Below are 23598 nucleotides of genomic sequence, written 5' to 3'. Positions count from 1 at the left end.
GAACAAATTTTCACGCAATTTTGTGTGCAAAAACGTATTATCCCATTTTTGTTCTGCACAATATGCGAAAGGGTGTGCATGAGGTGTAAATTTCTGACCAAAATTGCTGATTTTTCTATTTTTTTTTTTTTTTTTTTTTACCGAGGCATGCACTGCCCATTTATACGTACCTGTGTGCATAGGCACATTACAATTAATTGCTCAGTAAAATAAAATCTGTACTGAGCTTTTTCAAGCTGCAGTGTGCAAGAGGCCTAAAAGTGTATCTAGAGCTGGAACATTTTTTTTTTTAGCTATGGATATAACAGGGAAAAGGTAAGAACTAATTTCAGGTTTTACTACTTTCCAGGGCTCCATTGCCAAGATTTCACCCTACTTTCTAGGGACAAAGTTTTACCAGACAAGATATCAAGGAAAATCTGCAACAGGGATACAGACAACAATAAAAAGCTGACAGATGTTCTAACATTTTCCTACTCAACGTTGTCTGTGTTGGAGCTTCCTTCAGTTCCAGTCTGGTGCCGGACATGGGTTCTAATCCTTTCCTTATCTATCCTTTAACCACTTGAGATCCGCGCTATAGCCAAATGACGGCTACAGCGCGGATCTCCTTTTCCGGGATGACGTCAATAGACGTAGTCCCGTGTACGAGCGGCCTGCGCGCCCCCTGAGGGGCGCGCGCGGCGCGCTCTGTGATCGGCGAGTCCATGAGACTCACCTGATCACCGATCCGTGCAAGGGGTCGATCCCGACCCCTTATCACGTGATCAGCTGTCAGCCAATGACAGCTGATCATGTGATATAACGGAGCCGGTAATCGGCTAGTATTCCTCCTCGCGCTGTCAGCCGATCACCGATCACCGGCGGCTGTGATCAGGACATCAGTCCCGATCACGGCCAGCAATGCAAGCGTCCACCTGCCCCCTGCCAGTGCCCACCTGCCCCCTGCAGTGCCACCCTAATTAAAAGTAAGTGCCCCCCGTCAGCGCCACCCAGCAGTGCCCATAGTGCCACCCAGCAGTGCCCACAGTGCCACCCAGCAGTGCCACCCACAGTGCCCACAATCTGCCTCAAAGGTGCTGCACCCCAGTGCCGCCCATCAGTGCCCAGCAGTGCCGCCCATCAGTGCCCAGCAGTGCCACCTATCAGAGCCACCTATCAGTGCCACCTATCAGTGCCCATCAGTCCCATCTATCAGTGGTACCTATCAGTGCCCATCCGTGCCACCCATCCGTGCCACCCATCCGTGCCACCCATCCGTGCCATCTTATCTGTGCCCATCTTTGCCCATCAGTGCCGCCTTATCTTTGCCCATCGGTGCCGCCTTATCTGTGCCTATTAGTGCCGCCTTAACTATGCCTATCAGTGCCCACCAGTGCAGCCTATCAGTGCCCACCAATGCAGCCTGTGCCCACCAATGCAGCCCATCAGTGCCCACCAATGCAGCCTATCAGTGCGCACTTCAATGAAGGAGAAAAATGACCCGTTTGCAAAATTTTATAACAAACTATGAAACATGATTTTTTTTTTTTGCATCTTTTTTTGTTTGTTTAGCAAAAAATAAAACTCCAAGCTGTAACTACCGTATATACTCGAGTATAAGCCGAGATTTTCAGCCTCTTTTTTGAGGCTGAAAGTGCCCCCCTCGGCTTATACTCGAGTCATCGCTGTCTGCCTGCTCGATCAGCGTGTCGAGCAGACAGACAGCGGCCATTCTATAATTCAAAAGCCGCGCCTCCGGCTCCGCCTTCGCCTGTGATAGGCGGAACACTGAATTTCCCAGCAGCCTGTGTTCCGCCTATCACGGACATCGTCTCATCTTCGTACTACGGACGAGGATGAGACGATGTCCATGATAGGCGGAACACAGGCTGCTGGGAAATTGTGTTCCGCCTATCACAGACAGGGAGGCGCGGCATTTGAACAGGGGAATGGGCGCCGACGAAGAGCGGTGATCCTGGGACGGGACCGGACGGAGGCTCGGCTCGGGACGGGACGGGACCGGACGGAGTCTCGGGACGGGACGGGACCGGACGGAGGCTCGGGACGGGACGGGACCGGACGGAGGCTCGGGACGGGACGGGACCGGACGGAGGCTCGGGACCGGACGGACGCTCGGGACACAGGTAGGCTGGACACACAAGGCCACACACACACACACACACACACACACACACACACACACACACACACGGATGGATGGATGGACACACACACAGGGATGGATGGATGGATGGACACACACACACACAGGGATGGATGGATGGATGGACACACACACAGGGATGGATGGATGGATGGACACACACACACACAGGGATGGATGGACACACACACACACAGGGATGGATGGATGGATGGACACACACACAGGGATGGACAGGCATATCTCACCCTCGGCTTATACACGAGTCAATAGGTTTCCCAGTTTTTTGGGGGTAAATTGGGGGCCTCGGCTTATACTCGGGTCGGCCTATACTCGAGTATATACGGTAAATACCACCAAAAGAAAGCTCTATTTCTGGGAAAAAAATGATAAAAATTTCATTTGGGTACAGTGTTATATGCCGCAATTGTCATTCAAAGTGCATCAGCGCTGAAAGCTGAAAATTGGTCTGGGACTGAGGGGGGTTTAAGTGCCCAGTAAGCAAGTGGTTAATTAAAGAAAAAAGGGTTAGCTATAAAAGTGTGGGCCGGTGCCAAGTCCTGCTGGAAAATTAAATCAACATCTCCATAAAGCTGGTCAGCAAAGGGAAGCATGAAGTGCTCTAGAATTTCCTGGTAGAGGGCTGCGCTGACTTTGGACTTGATAAAACACAGTGGACCAACACCAGCAGATGACATGGCTCCCCAAATCATCACTGACTGTGGAAACATTACACTGGACCTCATGCAACAAGGATTCTCTGCCTCTCCACTTTTCCTCCAGACTCTGAGACCTTGATTTCCAAATGAAATGCAACATTTTTCACAGTCCTCTGCAGTTGTATGGAGATGCTGATTTCATTTTGCCGCAGGACCAGTGGCGTAACAATCAGGGTCGCACCAGTCACACTTGTGACTGGGCCCTGCCATTCCGCCACAGTGGGGCGGGGGCAGGACCCAGCATCTCCCCCTGCACATCTGGTTGTCACTTCACTATGCTGTAGAGGGGTGGGAGGGGGCGATCATCAGCTCTGTGGTGCCTGTGAGCAGCGGGGTCTCCTTCCAGCGATCAGTTGACTTTCCTCTATACAGTGCAGAGGGGAGGGGCCTCAGTACTTGCCAAAAATCCCGATCTGTGGAGATCACAAACTCTTTTCCAGCAGCGGATCAGGCGGCTCTCGGGTACACTCTCTGCTACACTCGCTGCTACTCCTGCAGAACATGCCAGGAGCGGAGCCTACTGAGGCTTGCATTTTGCTTGCATTTTGATTGAGCTGGACTCAGGGGGGGGGGGGGGGGGGGGGGTGGCCAGCCTCAAATGTGATGGCGCCCGGTCCACCTTCTGGTGCAGGTGCGAGGCTCAAGCTGCATGGTTTCCATAAGCTGGTCTCCTTGCTATACAGGTATATTTCAGCACAACTCTTGCTTTTATCTCACCAGCATCACCTTATAAAAATTACATTACAAATGTACACCTCTACCCTTAACTAAAATAGGCGGAACCTCAGCATCTCCCCTGCCAGCCAGTGTATCACTTTTTTGGCAGTCAGCAAGATTACAGATTTAATTGATTATTATTGTCACTGGGACATTAAGCTTCCAATGGAGGTGTTCCCAATATGTATGAAGATGTTAAAAGTTTATTTTATTTATTTATTGTTAAAGCGGATTTCCACCCAAAGGTAGAACTTCCGCTCATTATACTCCTCCCCCTCTCTCTGGTGTCACATTTAGCACCTTTTGGGGGAGGGAGGGGGGACAGCATACCTGTCTTTCACAGGTATGCTTTCCCCATTTCCAGGGAGCTTCAGCCGCCTGTATTGACGTCACGGCTGGGGCTCCCTCCTCATCCCTCCTCCTCTGGGGCTCCCTCCTCATCCCTCCTCCTCTCCCTGTCGCCTGGACAGTAGGAGAGAGGATCAGAGCCTCGCGCATGCATAGTAGGGTTCCCAGTGTGAAGCCAAAAGGCTTACCTGATGGGTTCCCTTACTCGCAATGGAGGCGGCATGCCCCCAACAGCTGATGGAAACATCAGCTGTGGTGCTGACATTGCTGGACTCCAGGACAGGTAAGTGTCCGATTATTAGCAGTATGTGCAGCTGCTGGCTTTTAATTTTTGTAGCGGTGGGCGGGCCTCCGCTTTAATGTGAACGTGGATATTTATTTGGGTTTATTATTATAGTTTATAATAAGCTACAATAGGAAATCCAAATAAATATCTGCATGTTCGCATTACCATGAAAGTAATATAAAAGTATAGTCACAGTATATATGGTCACTTTAGCAATTTTTCAAATCTTCATGCATTTAATGATAATCTCATATAGCATCCTAATGTCCTAGTGACATAAAAGATACATGCAGTATCACCGCTAGCACTGGCACTCAGAGAATGTACTCTAAATCTCCCATGGGGTGTCCTGGGTCCCTACAGCAGCATCTCTCCCCACTATTCACCACGTCAGAAAAAAGTTAAACAGTACACTTTAGGACTCTTTCATACAGGGCAGATCTGCCCGGTGGACTCCACTTTGCCGAGCAGGGGATCGATCCACTGATCTCCACTGAGCAGGAAGATGACAAATCCATCTTCGGTCACTGTGCGGAGACAGACCTGTCAGAGCCTCGCTCTCCTCTCTGGGAGATTGGATGAAAATGGACCACCTGTCCTTTTTCATCCAATCCCATCCGATCCTCAAGACAGATGGAAAATAGGGTCACCATCCGTCTGGATTGTATTCATTCAGACACGGAGCCCCCGCATGAGCCCCCTCTCTCCCCTGATTGACAGCTGCGGGAGCCAATAGCGCCACTGCTCTGTCTCAGGAGTAATGTACTGGATGTCTGAGGGGATCATGGACATTGCTGGAGAGAGAAGGAGGTGAGGTAGGTAACTGGGGGGTGCTGGGGAGGCTGCTACACACAGAAGGTTTTTTAGCTTAATGCATAGAATGCATTAAGATAAAAAACCTTCTGCCTTTACAACTCCTTTAAAAAAAGGTGTCCCTAAAAACTTTCTTGAAATGTTGGCAACTATGGGGGGCCCTGACCTAGGTAGGCATCGGCTTCAGTAAACAAGTGATTCACTCTGCTTGTACACTGAAGCCGATACCTGCCTGGGTCAGAAGCCCCTCCCCTCTCCACTATATAGACTCGGGAAGTAAACTGCTAGCTCACAATGAGATTAAAGGGCCCTGGATGAGTGGCAAGGGCTGCAGGATGGGGTCAGGGGGGGCCCTTCATGGTTTCTTGCACCAGGGCCCTAAAGGTTCTAGTTACACCTCTGAGCAGGACTTGGTACCTGCTCACACTGCTAAAAGTACCAATACCTGTTTAATGATCATGGTATCACGGTGCTGGTTTGGCCAGCAAACTCACCCGACCTAAACCCCATAGAGAATCTGTGAGGTATTGTCAAGAGGAAGATGAGAGACACCAGACTCAACTATGCAGATGAGCTGAAGGCCGCTATCAAAGCAACCTGGGCTTGCATAACACCTTAGCAGTGCCACAGGCTGATCGCCTCCATGACATTGATGCAGTAATTCATGCAAAAGAAGCCCCGACCAAGTATTGAGTGCATACTATACTGTATGTGGACATACTTTTCAGTAAGCCAACATTTCTCTATTAAAAATCTTTTTTTTTAATGGCCTTATATAACATTCTACTTTTCTGAGACACTAAATTTGTGTTTTTTACTAGATATAAGCCATAATCATCAAAATTAAAAGAAAGAAATGCTTGAACTATATCACTCTGTGTGTAACGCATCTATATAAAATATATGAGTTTCACTTTTTGAATTGAATTGCTGAAATAAATTAACTTATCGATGATATTCTAATTTTTATGAGATGCACCTGTATATAGATGCACACCAGTATAGAAATAATACAAGCTTTATATAAATAAACAATAATAACACATAATCCAATGTACAAACAGGTATTATCAGGAAAGGGTCCAACAAGAGTCCAGGTGGAACTGTGCACATATATCCAAGTATATAGCATATAGTTAATAATAGAGATACCTCCAGTTGACTATATAGAAAAGTTCAGTTGCAGGGGTCCCGAAGATGATCAGCATTCATCTTGGTGTCAGAGACCTGAAGACAGGATCTGCCATGCTGGGGAGACCCTCCAGTCATTGTCCAACTAGCCTGGAATGCAGCTTTTTTCAGCAGAAGTTGTGGCGTGACACTGAAAGAGTCAGTGTCTATACTCTGCACTTACTCCCCAGTAGCATCTAATCTGTCATGCCACTAAACCTCTAACTACCAAAAGTGTCCATTGAATGCCTAGCCTGGCTCAAGCCTATGCTGGTTATTGAGCCCTGAGCTAAAATTAGCTATAAAATCCAAGACCAGAAGGGACAGGGTTGAACCAAAAATGTAACATATTGCAGCTTATCAATCATTAGATGTGATGGCTGCATTATTTTCCTTTTCTTAGGCTTTTTTCCCCTCTGCTTTCACCTGGGGATCTGGCCAGTAACACACATCCTGTATTAGAGTGCCTCCACTCTAGATGAAAGAGCACAAGGGGAGATTTGAATGAGGGGAGGGGAAGTTAGATGCATTAGCATATTTAGATACACTAATATACTGAAGCCAAACTCCAGCTACCACTTTATAAGCAGTTACAGCAAACAGTTGTTTTCATTTTGGGATAAAGATTTTACATTAATAAATAAAAAATGATCATTGTAAGCACCCCAATCAGTGGTAAACAGATTGCCACATGCCTGTAACTGCAAGAGAGCAAGTTCTTCTGTAAAACAACAAACTTACTAGCTATATCACCAGATGATAATAAAAGAAAGAAAGCCTTAAAAAAAAATAGGATTTGTTCCTCATACCTGTAAAATCCTTTTCTTTGAGTACATCATGGGATACAGAGTTAGGCTAATATTCATTACCTACTGGGTTATACTCCATCTCCAGGTGAATGGACACTGGTAGACCAAAGGTCTTCAGACAGGAAGTGATCCCCTATATAACCCCTCCCACACAGGAAGCACTTCAGTTTTGTAACAAGCACTGAATCCTCAAAAAAGAGGGGAGGAATCTCTGTGTCCCCTGATGTACTCAAAGAAAGGGATTTTACAGGTAAGTATAATGACAAAGTTGAGGGCAGTTGGTAGCTCTACGCGTTTCGTGGTTTTTGAACCACTCATCAGGAGAAACGCACGTGATGAATCTATAATAAAATAATAATGAATGAATAATCAGATTAAAATAATATACGACATGAATAAAGGAAAGGGTGAGTAAACCCTGCACCAGGTACATGTCTATTTACTCAAATACACAAATTGGTGATAGGGTGACCGGGCGGCGCAAGCCGTCTAGGGGCACCCCCAACTGGGAGCTGTGGCAGGCAGCTCCGGAGAGGCAACCCATACAGGTATCACGCAAGGCAGGCATGGAAATACAGAGGCACTCCTGTGAGGGGAAAGATATGAGGTATGAAATAGATGAACATGTAAGGTGAGCAATGGGAGTCATGCGTTTCCATCCCAATTAATTTGAAGAAGAGAAGAACAGGGGGGATGGGACTTTATATGAAGTACAAGGTAACAATAGAGTTGATTGGTGAATGTATAGGAATTTAATTGGTTATGACAATAATAAACACATAAAATGCAGGTACATAGATATAACATTGATATCAAAAAATCAATATTCAAACTTATTAATAACATCGATAACTCATAGTAAAATAACAATCAAATTCCAAAGTTCACCAAAAGAAGATTGGATAAAATGATTAGCACGATAAAGCCTGCAGGACCTATTGCCTCCCTGGGTCAATAAATGAAGGTAATACATTAATAACTTGAGACTTAAATAAATAATGGTAGAAACACGGCAGTTGGTAGCTCTACGCGTTTCGTGGGTTTTGAACCACTCATCAGGAGAAAAGCACGTGATGAATCTATAATAAAATGATAATGAATGAATAATCAGATTAAAATAATATACTACATGAACAAGGAAAGGGTGAGTAAACCCTGCACCAGGTACATGTCTACTTACTCAAATGCACAAATTAGTGATAGGGTGAACAGGCGGTGCAAGCCGTCTAGGGGCACCCCCAACTGGGAGCTGTGGCATGCATCTCCGGAGAGGCAACCCATACAGGTATCACCTGAGGCAGGCATGGAAATACCGAGGCACTCATGTGAGGGGAAAGATATGAGGTATGAAATAGATGAAGATGTAAGGTGAGCAATGGGAGTCCAGTGGGAAAAGTAAAAAAAGGAACGATGGGCAGGAAGCCCGTGCTGGTAAAGGGTGAGCGAAGTGAAACAATGAGAGTACCCCAAAGCTTAAATGAAAAGTGACAATGTAATCAAAAAACTGTGCATGAGGAGGATTAGTAAAGAAATTATTGCCCATGGAAAGCCATACGGTAATGGATAAGTGAGACACATGAAGAGTGTGAAGAGTGCACAATTACCTATATTCGGAAAGATATGTGAGAGGAGAGACAGGAGAGGACCCTGACTGTGTGTAGTCCAATGTGCAGAGAGCCTCGAATGCCAGACACTGCCCAGGTAAGTATGACAAAAAAATCCTATTTTGTTTTTCATACATTATGGGACACAGAGTCAGGCTAATATTCATTACTTACTTGGACGTCCCAGAGCAATAGCCTTGAGGGGAGGGAGACACCCTGCCAAACAATAGCCAGCATATTCAGAATTTATACAGCAGCCCGCAGTACACTGCAGCCAAGAGCTGAATCCTCGCCTGCTCGAACATCCACTTGATAAAATTTTATGAACGTATACACTGAAGACCAGGTACAAATTTGAGACACAGAAACCTGATGGCGAAAAGCCCAGGAGGTTCCTACACCCCTGGTAGAATGAGCTCTCACCTCCTGAGCAGGAGGTCATCCAGATACCCGAGTGCTAGGATTCTTGGGCCCTTAAAAGACTGCTAGGGCCTTTGTGAACACCTGGGGAGATGTAGCCAGCCCAAAGGGTAGAGCCACAAACTGAAAATGAAGTTCCACTACTGTGAAACGTAGGAACCTCTGATGAGGATGAAAGATAGGTATATGTAAATACACATCTTTTATATCAATGAAGGCTAGAAAGTCTCCCCTCTGGAGTGAGGCTCAGGGCCGCTGATAAGCCAGTACAATTGGCCCTGTTGTACCGGGCCCAGCCAGCAGGGGGGGCCCGGGCAATCTGAGCAGAGAATGATAGAAAAAAAATATATATATATTTCTCCAGCCAGCACGAGATGAGTCTGACCACCGGAAAGGTGAGGAGGGGCAGGCACCACTCAGAGGCTGGAGAGGAGGAGGAGAACACTTTCCAGACAGTAAGTAAACTGAAAGCAGGGGTTGCCTTCAGTTTAACAGCACCGACGGCAGGTAGCCTGCATGTGTGACTTGCTCACATTCCACTCACATCTCTGCTCATGTCCCTTGTGTCAGTGAGGAGAACAGCACCATGGAAGCCTCTCCTACACTGCTATCTACAGATTTCTGCCTCCCAGCAGGATGTCAAACCAATTGGTCTGCTGCTCTGTCATTCAGAGCTGCACCACCTCCTCCTGACCTCCAGACTGTGCAGGAAATACAATGTGCAGCCTGGAGATTTAAATGTCTGCTGAAGCAAGAGTGGTAAGAGCCAGTGGTCTCACTTGTTACAGCTGTACACTCAACCCTGTTTACCATCAATGGTGTACTGTGATGGAACATGTGAGCAGAGGGGTGCACTGAGGGAAAACGTGTGTAGCGATGACACATATGTACATAAGGAGAAAGCAATGGAACATGTGTACAGTGATAGAACATGTGTGCAGAGGTGTACAGTGATAGAACATGTGTGCAGAGGTGTACAGTGACAGCACATGTGTGAAGAGGTGTACAGTGACAGCACATGTGTGAAGAGGTGTACAGTGACAGCACATGTATGAAGAGGTGTACAGTGACAGCACATGTGTGAAGAGGTGTACAGTGATAGAACATGTGTGCAGAGGTGTACAGTGACAGCACATGTGTGAAGAGGTGTACAGTGATAGAACATGTGTGAAGAGGTGTACAGTGACAGCACATGTGTGAAGAGGTGTACAGTGACAGCACATGTATGAAGAGGTGTACAGTGACAGCACATGTGTGAAGAGGTGTACAGTGATAGAACATGTGTGCAGAGGTGTACAGTGACAGCACATGTGTGAAGAGGTGTACAGTGACAGCACATGTGTGCAGAGGTGTACAGTGATAGAACATGTGTGAAGAGGTGTACAGTGACAGCACATGTGTGAAGAGGTGTACAGTGACAGCACATGTATGAAGAGGTGTACAGTGACAGCACATGTGTGAAGAGGTGTACAGTGATAGAACATGTGTGCAGAGGTGTACAGTGACAGCACATGTGTGCAGAGGTGTACAGTGATAGAACATGTGTGAAGAGGTGTACAGTGACAGCACATGTGTGAAGAGGTGTACAGTGACAGCACATGTGTGAAGAGGTGTACAGTGACAGCACATGTATGAAGAGGTGTACAGTGACAGCACATGTATGAAGAGGTGTACAGTGACAGCACATGTATGAAGAGGTGTACAGTGACAGCACATGTGTGAAGAGGTGTACAGTGATAGAACATGTGTGCAGAGGTGTACAGTGATAGAACATGTGTGCAGAGGTGTACAGTGATAGAACATGTGTGCAGAGGTGTACAGTGACAGCACATGTGTGAAGAGGTGTACAGTGACAGCACATGTGTGAAGAGGTGTACAGTGACAGCACATGTATGAAGAGGTGTACAGTGATAGCACATGTATGAAGAGGTGTACAGTGACAGCACATGTGTGAAGAGGTGTACAGTGACAGCACATGTGTGAAGAGGTGTACAGTGACAGCACATGTATGAAGAGGTGTACAGTGACAGCACATGTGTGAAGAGGTGTACAGTGACAGCACATGTATGAAGAGGTGTACAGTGACAGCACATGTGTGAAGAGGTGTACTGTACTTCATATAATGGGGGCCCCCTGTGTGTCCTGAGAACAGTGTACTCATAATGGGCGACCCCCTGTCATGTCATGTGGATGGGGGAGATTTAAAGCGGGAGTCCGCCGGGACTCCGCATTTTTGTTTTTTTTTAAAAGCCAGCAGCTACAAATACTGCAGCTGCTGACTTTTAAAATAGTGACACTTACCTGTCCAGCGCGCCCGCGATGTCGGCAACCGAAGCCGATCTCTCGATCGTCTCTCGGGTGCTGCCGCCGCCATCTTGGGTATGGGAATCAGGAAGTGGAGCCTTTCGGCTTCACTTCCCGGTTCCCTATTGCGCATGCGCGAGTCGCGCTGCGCAATGAAGATGGACCCGCTGCCTCTGGGATCTGTGTGTTTCCCAGCAGGCAACGGGGGACTTTCGGAAAGGGGCGTAATCTACGCCCCTTTCCGCAGAGAGCTATCCCGGAAGTGGGTGCAGATACCTGTACTGTACAGGTACCTGCACCCCCCTCCCCCCTGAAAGGTGCCAATTGTGGCGCCGGAGGGGGGGGGGTTCCAATGAGCGGAAGGTCCACTTTAGGGTGGACCTCCGCTTTAACTCTTTATATTGAGAGACCCCTGTGTGTCTTAACTCACTGGGAAGCAGCCAGGGTTGGGGCTGAAGGAGGGACCAGGGGCAGGACCAGGGGTGGGGCTGAAGGAGGGACCAGGGGTGGGGCTGAAGGAGGGACCAGTGATGGGGCTGAAGGGGGCCCCGTCAGGTGGGCTGTAGGGGGCCCAATGATTTCTATCAGCGGCCCTGGTGAGGCTACTACTGAGCGGACAGACTCCATCCGAAAACACTGTACCAGTAGACACTTGTTCAGGGAACGTAGGTTCAAAATGGGCCTTGTGTCCCAGTTTGGTTTCTGAACCGTAAACAGGTTTGAGTAAAACCCTGTGCCTCTTTCAGATACTGGAATCTCTACAATCACACCTTGATGCACTAGATTATGTAGTGCCTGAAGCAATAAGTTTATTTTTGGGAGGATCTGAGGGAACACTGGATCTTAAAGACCTCTGAGGTGGAACTCCCCCGCAACTACAGCTCGTAACCGCGAGATATAATTGAGGTGACCCACTCGTCCTAAATTATTGTTCTCCAAATGTCCACAAAACCTCGATAGAGTGGGGGCATCCCCTCAAAAGGAGGGCTTGGTGCTGGGTTTAGAAGAGATTTGGACCCAGGGTTTCTTCTGGCCCAGGCCCTGTGGCTTGCCCCTGGCCCTAGCGCCCTGTTGGTGGCGGAACTGCCTTGATGCTGAGACATTTTTGGAAGCAGTCCTGAGGTTTTTAAAAAGGGACGTCTGGTGCTTTTCTTTACAGGAAGTAGAGAATTCTTCCCTCCGGAAATCTTTCAGATATATTTGTCCAAATGATCACCAAATAAACGTTCCCCGTGAAAAGGGAAACCTGACAATAACTTTTTACAAGGAAGATTGGCTGACCAGTTCTTAAGCCACAAGAGTCTGTGCATATGTATAGACAAGAGAGCCAAAGGAAACACCTGTTGTATCGAATCCTTTGAGGCGTCAATAGCAAAACACAGCGCTCAAGAAATATCTGTCTTACTTTCAGGCAGATCATCCTCCTGGCTAGGCCTTTCAGGCCGTTTGACCTGATCCTTTATGGATTGGCAGATACCAATTGCTGCAAAAGCTGGCTGAACAGCTGAACTGGCCAAAGAAAAGGAAGCCTTTAATAATGACTCCAATTTCTTGTCAACTGGGTCCTTCAAACCCTGTGCATTATCTACCGCAGTGTTCATCAACGCTGTCCTCAGGGCCCACCAACAGGCCAGGTTTGCAAGATAACTGAAATACATCGCAGGTGATATCATTTGCTGCTCAGTGATTGCAGTATTCTAATCTGCATCTCCCCAAGGTAATACATAAAACCTGGCCTGTTAGTGGGCCCTGAGGACAGGCTTGATGACCATTTTCACTCTAAACCCCTGTTTGAACAGGCAGTGTATGCTGATTTGGAACATCCTGACAGGAAATTTGTGGAAGAATTTTTTATATATATTTTTTGGGGATATTTATTATATCAAAAAGTAAAAAATATTGCTTTTTCTTTCAAAATTCTTTTCTTTTTTTGTTTATAGCACAAAAAATAAAAACTACAGAGGTGATCAAATACCACCAATTTTGTTTGGGTACAACGTCGCACGACTGCACAATTGTCAGCTAAAACAATGCAATGCCAAATCACAAAAAATGCTCTGGTCGGAAATCCTTCCGGGGCCAAAGTGGTTAATATATTTTTTTAACCTTTATGATATTGAATAAAATTTTCATTTTTTTATACATCTTATGAGTTGATGTCTAATTTACCCTAGAATTTACATCTAAAGTCCCACCTATTTCCAGGGGTCTGAACATAATATACTGGAAGGTGACCACTGCCCACACACACTGGCACAGACCTAGCTATTTAGCACTGTGCATGTGAAATATTAACAACAGGACAGAGATATGTCACAAAGATTCAGATTAAGAAGTTATGGGCAGCCACAGTTAAACAGCTAATATGACACAGGAAATATGACCTAATGGTTTCTGGTTCTATCTTGCATAAAATAAAGCAGCAGCTCCTTTATGTGGACATGAGGTCTCCAAACAATCTCTCTTTCTCTACTTCCGTCCTCTGGGGTTATCACCTCAGCCACCAGGGACAGGAAGTGATGTCCATAAAATGGAAAATTGTATACTTACCTTTCCGTAATTTTCCTTTCCTGTCGCATCTTCATGGCAGCATACACTCTGGGTTGTGACTCCGCCCCCACAACCTGATAGGACCACATAGCTATAAGATGAAGATACGCCCCCCGCCCCGGTATTCTCTGTATATATGAATCACCTTTGTGGGTGGGATATTGTATGCTGCCATGAAGATGCGACAGGAAAGGAAAATTACGGAAAGGTAAGTATACAATTTTCCATTTTCCTGTCGCATCATGGCAGCATACACTCTGGGGATTAACTCGCAGACTGGGTGGGAGATGCAAAGGTAAATGTTTATTAGCAAGGAATAGAAGAGTTGGCTTGAATAATGGACTTTCCCAATTCTACTGTTGATAGCTGAGCTGAGTCCACCTTGTAGTGAGAGATAAAGGTGTTCCTGGAGGACCAAGTGGCCGCTCTGCAGATGGTTTCCGCTGAGACCCTACAATACGCTGCCCAGGAGGTGGCCACTGCTCTGGTGGAATGAGCCCTCAGGTCTTCAGGAATTTGCGACTCACTCAGCAAGTAGGCCTTCACTAACCAGGAGGCAATGGTTCGGGCCGATGTTGCTTGACCTCTCCTAAGGCCATAGGGAATGATGAAGAGGTTCTCCGATCTTTTAAAGGATTTGGACAGGGAAAGATATTTTATGATGTTGCCCCTTACATCCAGAGGATGAGGGTCGCCCTGGTCTGTGTTAAGAGCTGGCAAGTTGATTTCCTGGTTGAAGTGAAAAGAGGATGCCACCTTTGGGATAACGTGATCCAAGGGTCTTAGAACTACCCTGTCTGGATGAATGATCAGATACGGCTCCTTAATCAGTAATGCTTGCATCTCTGAAACTCTCTTCGCTGATGTGATTGCGACCAGGAAAGGTGACTTTTAGTGTCAGGTGCCAGAGGGAGATGTTTTCCAGCGGAAAACAGGGTTCTTTGGATAGTACCTCTAAGATGACTGATGGGTCCCATGTTGGAAAGGAAGGCTTCCTAGGTGGTCTTAGTTTAAGACAGGCCTTCTGAAATTGCATAACAAGGGGATCGTGAGCCCATTTAACCCCTGTCAGGGCGGATAGAGCTGACACCTGAACTTTCAGAGTACTAGAGCTAAGACCATTGTCTAAGCCTGATTGCAGGAACTCTAGGATCAGAGGAGCCGAAAGGGAGGACAGATCCCGGCCACGGTCCTGAGAGAAGGCAACAAACTTCTCCCAGACCCTGCAGTAGGTGCAGTTGGTGGTAGGTTTTCTGGCCTGGAGCAGGGTATCAGCTACCTTCTGGGAGCAGCCCTGACATAGATACCTAGCCCTCTCAGCCCCCAAGCCATCAAGTGCAGCTTCCCCGAATCTGGGTGTAGTAGCTGGCCCTGGGAGAGCAAGTCGGCTGACAGGGAAGAGCAAGAGGGTCTGCCGTGCTCAGTTGTAGGAGGGTGGTGAACCATGGCCTCCTGAGCCAAAAAGGAATCACCGCTATCACCAATGCCGTTGATCTCTTGAGCCTTAAGAGAAATCTCGCATCAGGGGAGTCAGAGGGCAGATATACCCGAGATGGAAGTTCCAGGGATGCTGGAGGCAATCTGTCCCCTCCGCTAAGTGAAAGGGAAACCTCGACAGGAACCTTTGGCATTTGGAGTTTGCCAGAGTCGCAGCAAGGTCTATGTCTGGTTGACCCCAGGTCTGGCAGATGAGGGAGAAGGCCTGAGGGCTCAGGGACCACTCGTTGTTGAAGGCAAACTCCCTGCTGAGCGTGTCGGCTAAGATGTTCTCGGACCCCTGGATGTAAGTCGCCCTCTGGTTCAACTGTGCTCATTCAATCACAGGGAGAACTTCCCGCATCATGGAGGGACTCCTGGTCCCTCCCTGTCTGTTTATGTAGGCGACAGCAACCTTGTTGTCCATCGTTAAGAGGACCTGCTTCCCCCTTAAAAGGGAGCTGAAAGCCAGGAGAGCCTGGAGGGCCGCCCTCATCTCCAGCACGTTCGATACCGAGTCCCGTACTTCGAAAGGTCAACGGCCCTGCGCTGCATGGGACTGGTAGTGGGCTCCCAAACCTTCTAGACTGGCGGCCGTTGTCACTACCTCCTGAGGAGGGATGACTATGTGTTTTCAATTGTTTAAGTTGTGGGGGCCACAACGCAATGAGCGCCTGACTGTCTCCGAGATCCGGATCGTCTGGGTCATGGATGAACCATCCCACTGATGTAGGAAGGAGTCTTGCAGAGGTCTGGTGTGCCACTGAGCCCAACGGACCATAGGAATTGTCGCTGATAGGGAGCCTAGAAGGCTGAGGCTCTTCCCACAGTTTATGAGCCATCCCAGATTCTGCAGAGTGGAGACGAGGATCTTTTGATGCTGTAACAGCGACTCCCGGCTGTCTGAGAGGAGGAGAATATTGTCCAGTTAATGGTGGACTCGCAGCCCCCTCTCCCTCAGATGCGCGATAACGGGAAGAAGGACCTTTGTAAAGGTCCTGGGAGCCACAGAAATTCCAAACTGAATACTTCAGAACTGAAAGTGTCTGTGGTTTAGCGAAAAACTGAGGAACTTTTGGAGTTCTGAATGGATAGGGATATGGAGGTAGGCGCCCTGCAGATCTATGGAGAGCATCCAGTCCCCCAGATTTATGGCCTGGAGGATAGACTGTAGGCTCTCCATTTTGAATGCTTCTACCTGGATAGAGCGGTTTACGTTTAGATCCAGGACTGGACGTAGGTCCCCTGATTTCTTTTTTACTAGAAATAGAGGGGAATAGAACCCCCGACCTCTTTGGGATAGGGGCACCTCGGTAATTGCTTCCTTTTGGAGCAGATCCTGAACGTATCGGGTCAAGGCTAACCTCTTTTGCCGGGATGACGGGAGGTTTGTTGGGCAAAAATGGTCCCCTGGGGGAAGTCACCTGAATGACCATCTGTGCCCGATGCGAACGGTGGTTAACGCTTATTGTTTCCCTCCAGACCAGCGTGAACTTTGAGAGTCTGGCCCCCACCACTGCTGGCTGCGTGGACGCACCTTCAAAAGGACTTCTGGTCAGTAGATGCCGGGGTCCTGGGCTTCTGGGAAGTCAGGAAGGACGTTTGATGGGCCTTCCAGTTCCTTCTGTACTCCCTACCAGGCCTGTAGGACTTGGCATCCCTGTACTTGTCCGGGAGGTTACGCCTAAAGGGAGGAGGCCTCTGAAGCTTTGGCTTTCTATCCAAGGGGATAAGCCCTGATTTTCCGCCAGTAACCTTAGAAATAGCAGAGTCCAATATTGCGCGGAAAAGGTTCTCACCATCATAAGGGATGCGGCACCAATTGGACTTGGAAGCAGGATCTGCTGCCCAGGGTTTGAGCCAGAGAGCCCGTCTGGCCATTACCGAGGACAATATAACCCTGGATGCAGACTTAATAGCATCCACAGATGCCTCTGCCACAAAATCCCCTGCAAGGCTTAGTTCTTGCAGGGCCCTAACTATCCGGTCCTGATCAGAGTCTTGGATACAAGCTTTTCTGTGCTTGCTGACCAACTGGCAATAGCCTTACCCACAGCTGCAAGAACCACTGCTGGCCTGCATACGCCTCCTGCTGCTAAGTAAGCTCTTATGAGATCAGTATCGATCTTCCTATCCAGGACATCCTTGAATGACACAGCATCCTTGATAGGGAGCGTAACGTGTCTGGCCACGCGCATGAGGGATGCATCCGCCACTGGCGGGGACACAAGAGATTTAATTTTAGCCTCCTTTAGAGGATATAGTTTGGCAAGCCGATTGTTAAGATTTGCTTTCTTCTCGGGTCTCTGCCACTCGTCTCTGATAAGTTCTTCCAACTCATCAATGAAGGGGAAGGCTTTGGGTTCTCTCATCAGGTTCGGGAAATATTTTCTCCTTTTGGGTTGGGCCTCCTGGGGTTCCTCCCAGCTAATGGCCCCCTTCACTGACCTCACAAAAGGCTCTATTAGGGAGAAGTCAAAGCCCGCTGAAGCCTCTAGTTCTTCCTCATCTGAAGGAGAATCATGCTCTCTGGAAGTACTTGGGGGAGCCAGCGAAGCACCCCGTGGAGATAACTCCGTGTCGGGAGTGACACGTGGGGCAGAAGACTCTGTGAGCTCTCTGTGTTCTTGCCCTTTCTCTCTGGTGGCTTCTTCAAAGCACCGGCGGCATGCCGACATATCTGGAAGGGCAATGGCCCCGCATACCCAGCAGGTATTTTCAGAAGGATGGCAGTGGCATGCTGGTGAATGGCGCCTCTGGTCAGGGGGATCTTCTTTGGCGCGAATGGCTGCGCCTTGAACACGACCTGGAGCGACTCCTTCTGCGACTCCCTTTCCCTGAGCGACTTCCTCCACCCGAATGGCTCCGCCTATGGCCAGAGCGGCTTCTTCTATGCGAGGAATCTCTGCGAGATGATCTTGTGGACCTGATGGGGCTAACCATTTAGGTAGCGCTAGTGCGTCCTGCTCTCTTTTTCGATCTTCTCTACTTACCAAACTCCTCCCCTCTTACCTATTATGCTGGTGGTGATCTGCTGGAGCAGTGGTCTCCATGAATAGGGAACAGAGGAAGCCTGAAGACACAGGTAACACAAAAAGGGTAAGGAAGATAAAGCCATAACAGAAACAAGAGGGGAATAGAGAGAAGAAAAATACAGGGGAGATACTTACCAAACAGAGAGGCAACACTGGGGTAGAAAAAAACAGAAATGCAGCAGTCATGAAATTCAGCTGAGCACAAAAAACAGGCAAAAAAAAAGGCATCTGCGTTAAAAAAGGCATCTTCCCCTTTTAAAATCGGAGCCGGGGTCATGTCCCGCCTGCACATGCTCAGTAGTGCCATGCGGCCCCCGGCACCATCTTGGAAAAGGGAAAAGACATAGATAGACATACACAGGCTGCCCAAAGTGCACAGTGAGCATGTGCAAAGCGGCAGAGTTACCAGGAAGAGTGGTGATGTTGATGTGAGACTACAGAGCTAAGGAAAAGGAAGTAAAATATGGCAGAAAGGCAACACTGGGGTAAAGGCACCAGACAACCTAAGGTGACAAGAGATACTGAAGGCAGAGAGTATGCTGTCAGGTTGCAGACAGAGTGACACCAGGGAGGAACAGGAAACTGGAGACCACCGCAGGTACTAAGCCTGTTTAAGGCTTAAAGACCGATCTTTTTATTATATGCCTTCAGCCTGTTTAAGGCTTACTTTCAACGGCTATAGAGGCAATGCTCTGTTTGCAGAGAAAAAGTATTCATACCCCTGAGATCACCAGAGTGGGGTTCCTTCCATTTAGCTTCCTTTAGAGGCTGTACCGGTAAGGACTTCCACCCAGGAGAGGCTAGAACCTGGCTGGGGCGAAACGGTAAGAGGGTGATGATCCATGCGGTCCCAACAGGTGAGGAAAAATAAGAGAATACCGGGGCGGGGGGCGTATCTTCATCTTATAGCTATGTGGTCCTATCAGGTTGTGGGGGCGGAGTCACAACCCAGAGTGTATGCTGCCATGATGCGACAGGAAACAACTCTGGACATAGAGTAGCAGAGCCACTTTACAAATGCCAACAGTAGAGGGCAGCAGCTCCCTAAATGTGAACTATTTGTCTTCCATGTTTCCAGGTCTGTGTGCCATGACTGGAATATCCCTTTATGCTCACAAGATAACCTCAGAGTTCTTTGATCCATTCTACGTGGAGCAAAAGTAAGTAGACTGTCAGAATAATTTCACAGATCTTCTATTAGAAGAAAATTGTTGTTTGAATACTCTGATTCCTGTACACAGGTATGAACTAGGAGCTGCACTGTTTATCGGATGGGGTGGATCGTCACTTAGCATCATTGGAGGTTCTATTCTCTGTTTGTCTCTGAAAGATAGCATCAAGGCAGCCAGGTAAGCAGAGTATTTCCTTTATCTGAGCATGTGACCAGCTCACTCACTAAATTCATATCGCCTTGTATCAACTATTTTCTTTGTAAGAATATTGCTCTTCTCATTAACTTCTGATCAATGCGTCCTTATCGTGTATTATAAACACATATTCTCATACTTTAATGGAGTACTATGGCTATTTTTTTATTTTATTTAACTCCCCAGGGAACAAATGCATATAGTAATTGATCCCATTCTGATGGGTGGTCCTGTTGTCCCCCAAACACACCTCCCAATGCTGGCTGTAGCTCCAGCCCTTTTAAAGCCCAAATTATGGTTGCTCCTTTGAGGGAGCTCTACACCTCTAAGCGAGATCGTGACATCTAATGCCCCTGCCAAACTAGGGACCTCCTGTGTTGACAATGTAGCAGAGCAGCATCATGACAATGCACTTGGATGTTAGCGACGATCACTGTAGTAGCGGTGCCTACCACAGTGATTTCCACCTTCCACAAGTATGGCACATACATACTTATATTGGTCGAAACAATGTAAAATTGCCATACATAGACTTCAGCTTTACAATTTTTAGTTTTCTTAATGCCGCGTACACACGACTTGAGTTTCCGGCAGACTAGGTCCGATCGTGTGGGGGATGGTCCGATCGTTTTGGACTACGTCAGATGGCCCTAGAAATAGAACATGTTTCAAATCTGTTCGACGGACTCAATTCCTATCAGGAAAACCGTTCGTCTGTAATGCTGGTCCGATGGACCAAATACGACGCAAGGACAGCTATTGAACTTCCTTTTCTAGTCTTGTTGTATGCCATCACATTCAAAACGAACGGACTTTCGAATGTACTTTAGTCCGGTCGTGTGTGGGCAAGTCTGTTTGTTCCGAAGTCCATCGTAACTCTGTCGAAAGTCCGTCAGACCTTTTCTGCCAGAAAGTCCGGTCGTGTGTATGAGGCATTAGAATAACCTGGTCCTGTGAGCAGTGGCCCCTGATACCCTGTTTAAGACCCCTTTCACACTGGGGCATTTTTCAGGCATTTTTCAGGCGCTTGAGCGTTAAAAAAAGCGTTTGTAAAGCACTTGAAAGAAGCCTCATCTGTAATCCCAATGTGAAAGCCCAAGTGCTTTAAGAGCCCTTTCACACTGCCAGCGCCCAAAAAATGCTCGTAAAGCTCCGCTAAAACTAGCAGCGCTTTACCAGCATTTTTTTCAAGCACTAGTGGGGCGCTTTTAACCCCTGCTAGTGGCCAAATAAATGGTTAAAAGCAGGCGTTTCCCAGGCGCTTCCCTTTGATTTCAATGGGAAGGGGCGCTTTAGGAACAGTGTATTCACCGCTCCAAAAGCGCTGCAAAGAAGCTGCTTGTGGGACTTTTTTTGACGCCCTGCCAGCGCAGCGCCTCATTGTGAAAGCACTCAGGCTTTTACCATTGGGATTGCAGTTGCGGCTTCTTTCAGGGGCTTTACAGGTGCTTTTTTTAACGCTAAAACGCCTGAAAAATGCCCCAGTGTGAAAGGGGTCTAAGGCTGGATTCACCCCTATGCATTTTTTGTGCTTTTTGCATTTTGCAGAATTGCTCTACAGAACGTGTTCCATAGGAAACCATGTTAAATGGACTGTAGTACAAATCTGCAAAATGCAAAAAGCACTAAAAATGCATAGGTGTGAATCCAGCCTTTGGGTGGCTCCTTTCCCTTGCAATGTCTCAATGGAGCCACCCTTGTATGTATGTTTGCTTCCACAAGCACACAGGTACGGCGCGGCAAACCACTCTTGCTTCTTCCTCCTCTAAGCTAGTAGATGGTCAGCTGCTGGAGACTGCTCTGTCCTTTGTGATCATATACCCAACAAGAAGTTCACAGAGTTGGAGCCAGATGTTTGGAATTGGAAATATATGCTTGGGCAAAAATGTAAAGAAACACTTTGCCAGGCAAAAGTATATTTCATCTGGATTCATTACTGAAAAAAAAGGTTTCAGAGTTTAAAACTACTTTATGCTCAGTGATGTTATATACCGTTTAATTGTCCATGTCCAAGAAAAAAAAAGAAAAATGATGTGTCCTCTGGCACCATCAGTAATTGGCCTCCATCCCAAATTTGGACAGAAAGCAAGAGCATTTTGGGCAGGGGGACTTTGAATGAGGCCAATCACCATATAGAATAAGCATATAGGATATAAAGCACAGTATTACTTGTATGAGTTTATTACATAATATCTGACAAAAAAAAAGGGGAGGGTTTTGGAGATGTATACCAAAAAGCAGTCATTGCAAAGAATATTTTACTGAACCTTATGCCCTTGTACACACGGTTGGACATTTTGACAACCAAATCCGTTGGATTTTGTCCGAAACTGTTGCATACACACGGTCAGACAAAGTTGTCGGAAAATCCGATCGTTCAGAACGTGATGACGTCATTTCGTTACAATGGGACTACGTTCAGGCTAGTAGCCAATAGCTTTGGTCTAGGAATTTGATCTGAGCATGCGTGGCACTTTGTCCGATCGGAATTCTCTACGTTGTTGTCGGAAAATTTTATAGCCCAGCTGGAAAACTTGGTCCATCGGATACTCCTAAGGAAACAGTACGATGGAGCCCACACACAGTCGGATTATCCGACAAGATGGTCCTATCGGACATTGTCCATCGGAATATCCGACCGTGTGTACAAGGGCTAAGAGATCATATACAGTAGGGATATGCAATTAGCGGACCTCCAGCTGTTGCAAAACTACAAGTCCCATCATGCCTCTGCTCTGGGTGTCATGCTTGTGGCTGTCAGAGTCTTGCTATGCCTCATGGGAATTGTAGTTCTGCAACAGCCGGAGGTCCGCTAATTGCATATCCCTGATACTCAATAACAAAAAGTGACTTAATGCGATTTTGTGTATGCACTTTGTCATTGAGTATGTTGTATATGATCTCACAAGGTACAGTAAAATGTTCTTTGCAATGACTGCTTTTGATATACATCTCTCATTTAAAGTAAAAAAAAAAAAAAAAAAAAACAACCTGTGTCAGATATTATGTAATAAACTCAAGTACAAGTAATATTGTTGCTTGATATCCTATGTGCTTACTCTGTATAGTGATTGGCCTCATTCAATTCCCCTGACCAAAATTCTCTTTCTATTTGTCCATGGAAGTGCCATTTAATGTTACTTTTGTATTACAGAATTTCTTATTCCTACAACGGAGTGAAATCCGTACGCTCAGCGCACACCAACCTCCAAGGCCGCAACAACAGCCACAACACACAGAGGGGATTACCTAAACAATTTGACAAGAATGCCTATGTGTAATGGACTATGGTGGTTCAGAAGCCATTCTGGCTGCATTTGAACCTTGCATATTCAACATAACATCCAGAATTAAAAAAAGACATTGCTCCCGCATGTTTGATGGAAGTCAGTCACTATCCCAAAATATTGCAGACTGCAACATAGGATACCTTGACAAGTCCAGACGTGAATTTGAAGATTACTCTGTGTTGGATTCATGTATCTAATCCTATTTTCGGTACAGACCCTATCCCCTATCTTATGGATCAGGTTATGTCATTACTGCGCAAATCCTAACACAAGAACGTGGTATTAAGGATGGCCTGCAACATTCTTTAAACATATGTGTGAACACCGCTCTAGGTCAGTCTCCCATCTCCACAGAGGCCAGGTGCTGGCTCCATCCATCATGGATACCAATGAGCAAAAAAAAAAGAATTTTGGTTGGCCGCACATCCAGTAAAATCACCTTTATTTCAGCACATCCAGAAAAACATTCTGTAAACATGAGCTATTGTTTTACAGTGTAATCAAGATGTCGCAGAGAAAGAAATAAATATATTGTGCTGCTTGA

The 23598-nt window shown here is 47.0% G+C and overlaps 1 protein-coding gene across 1 annotated transcript in view; it reads left to right on the top strand.

Annotated features, from left to right (window-relative positions):
- Positions 1-23598, top strand: part of LOC143930793 (claudin-10-like) — a 53200-nt gene extending 29602 nt beyond the window's left edge. The window contains exons 3-5 of the mRNA XM_077455390.1: positions 19476-19557; positions 19639-19746; positions 22919-23598. Coding sequence (XP_077311516.1) covers positions 19476-19557; positions 19639-19746; positions 22919-23045 — 317 coding nt within the window. The 3' untranslated portion in view covers positions 23046-23598. The remainder of the gene's footprint in view (positions 1-19475; positions 19558-19638; positions 19747-22918) is intronic.

This window comes from Lithobates pipiens, unplaced genomic scaffold, assembly GCF_037356315.1.
Source record: "Lithobates pipiens isolate NorthernLeopardFrog02 unplaced genomic scaffold, aLitPip1_a1.2 Scaffold_25, whole genome shotgun sequence".
NCBI lineage: Eukaryota > Metazoa > Chordata > Amphibia > Anura > Ranidae > Lithobates > Lithobates pipiens.
The sequence above is the reverse complement of the archived record's forward strand: the minus strand, read 5'-3'. Positions and strand labels throughout refer to the sequence as shown.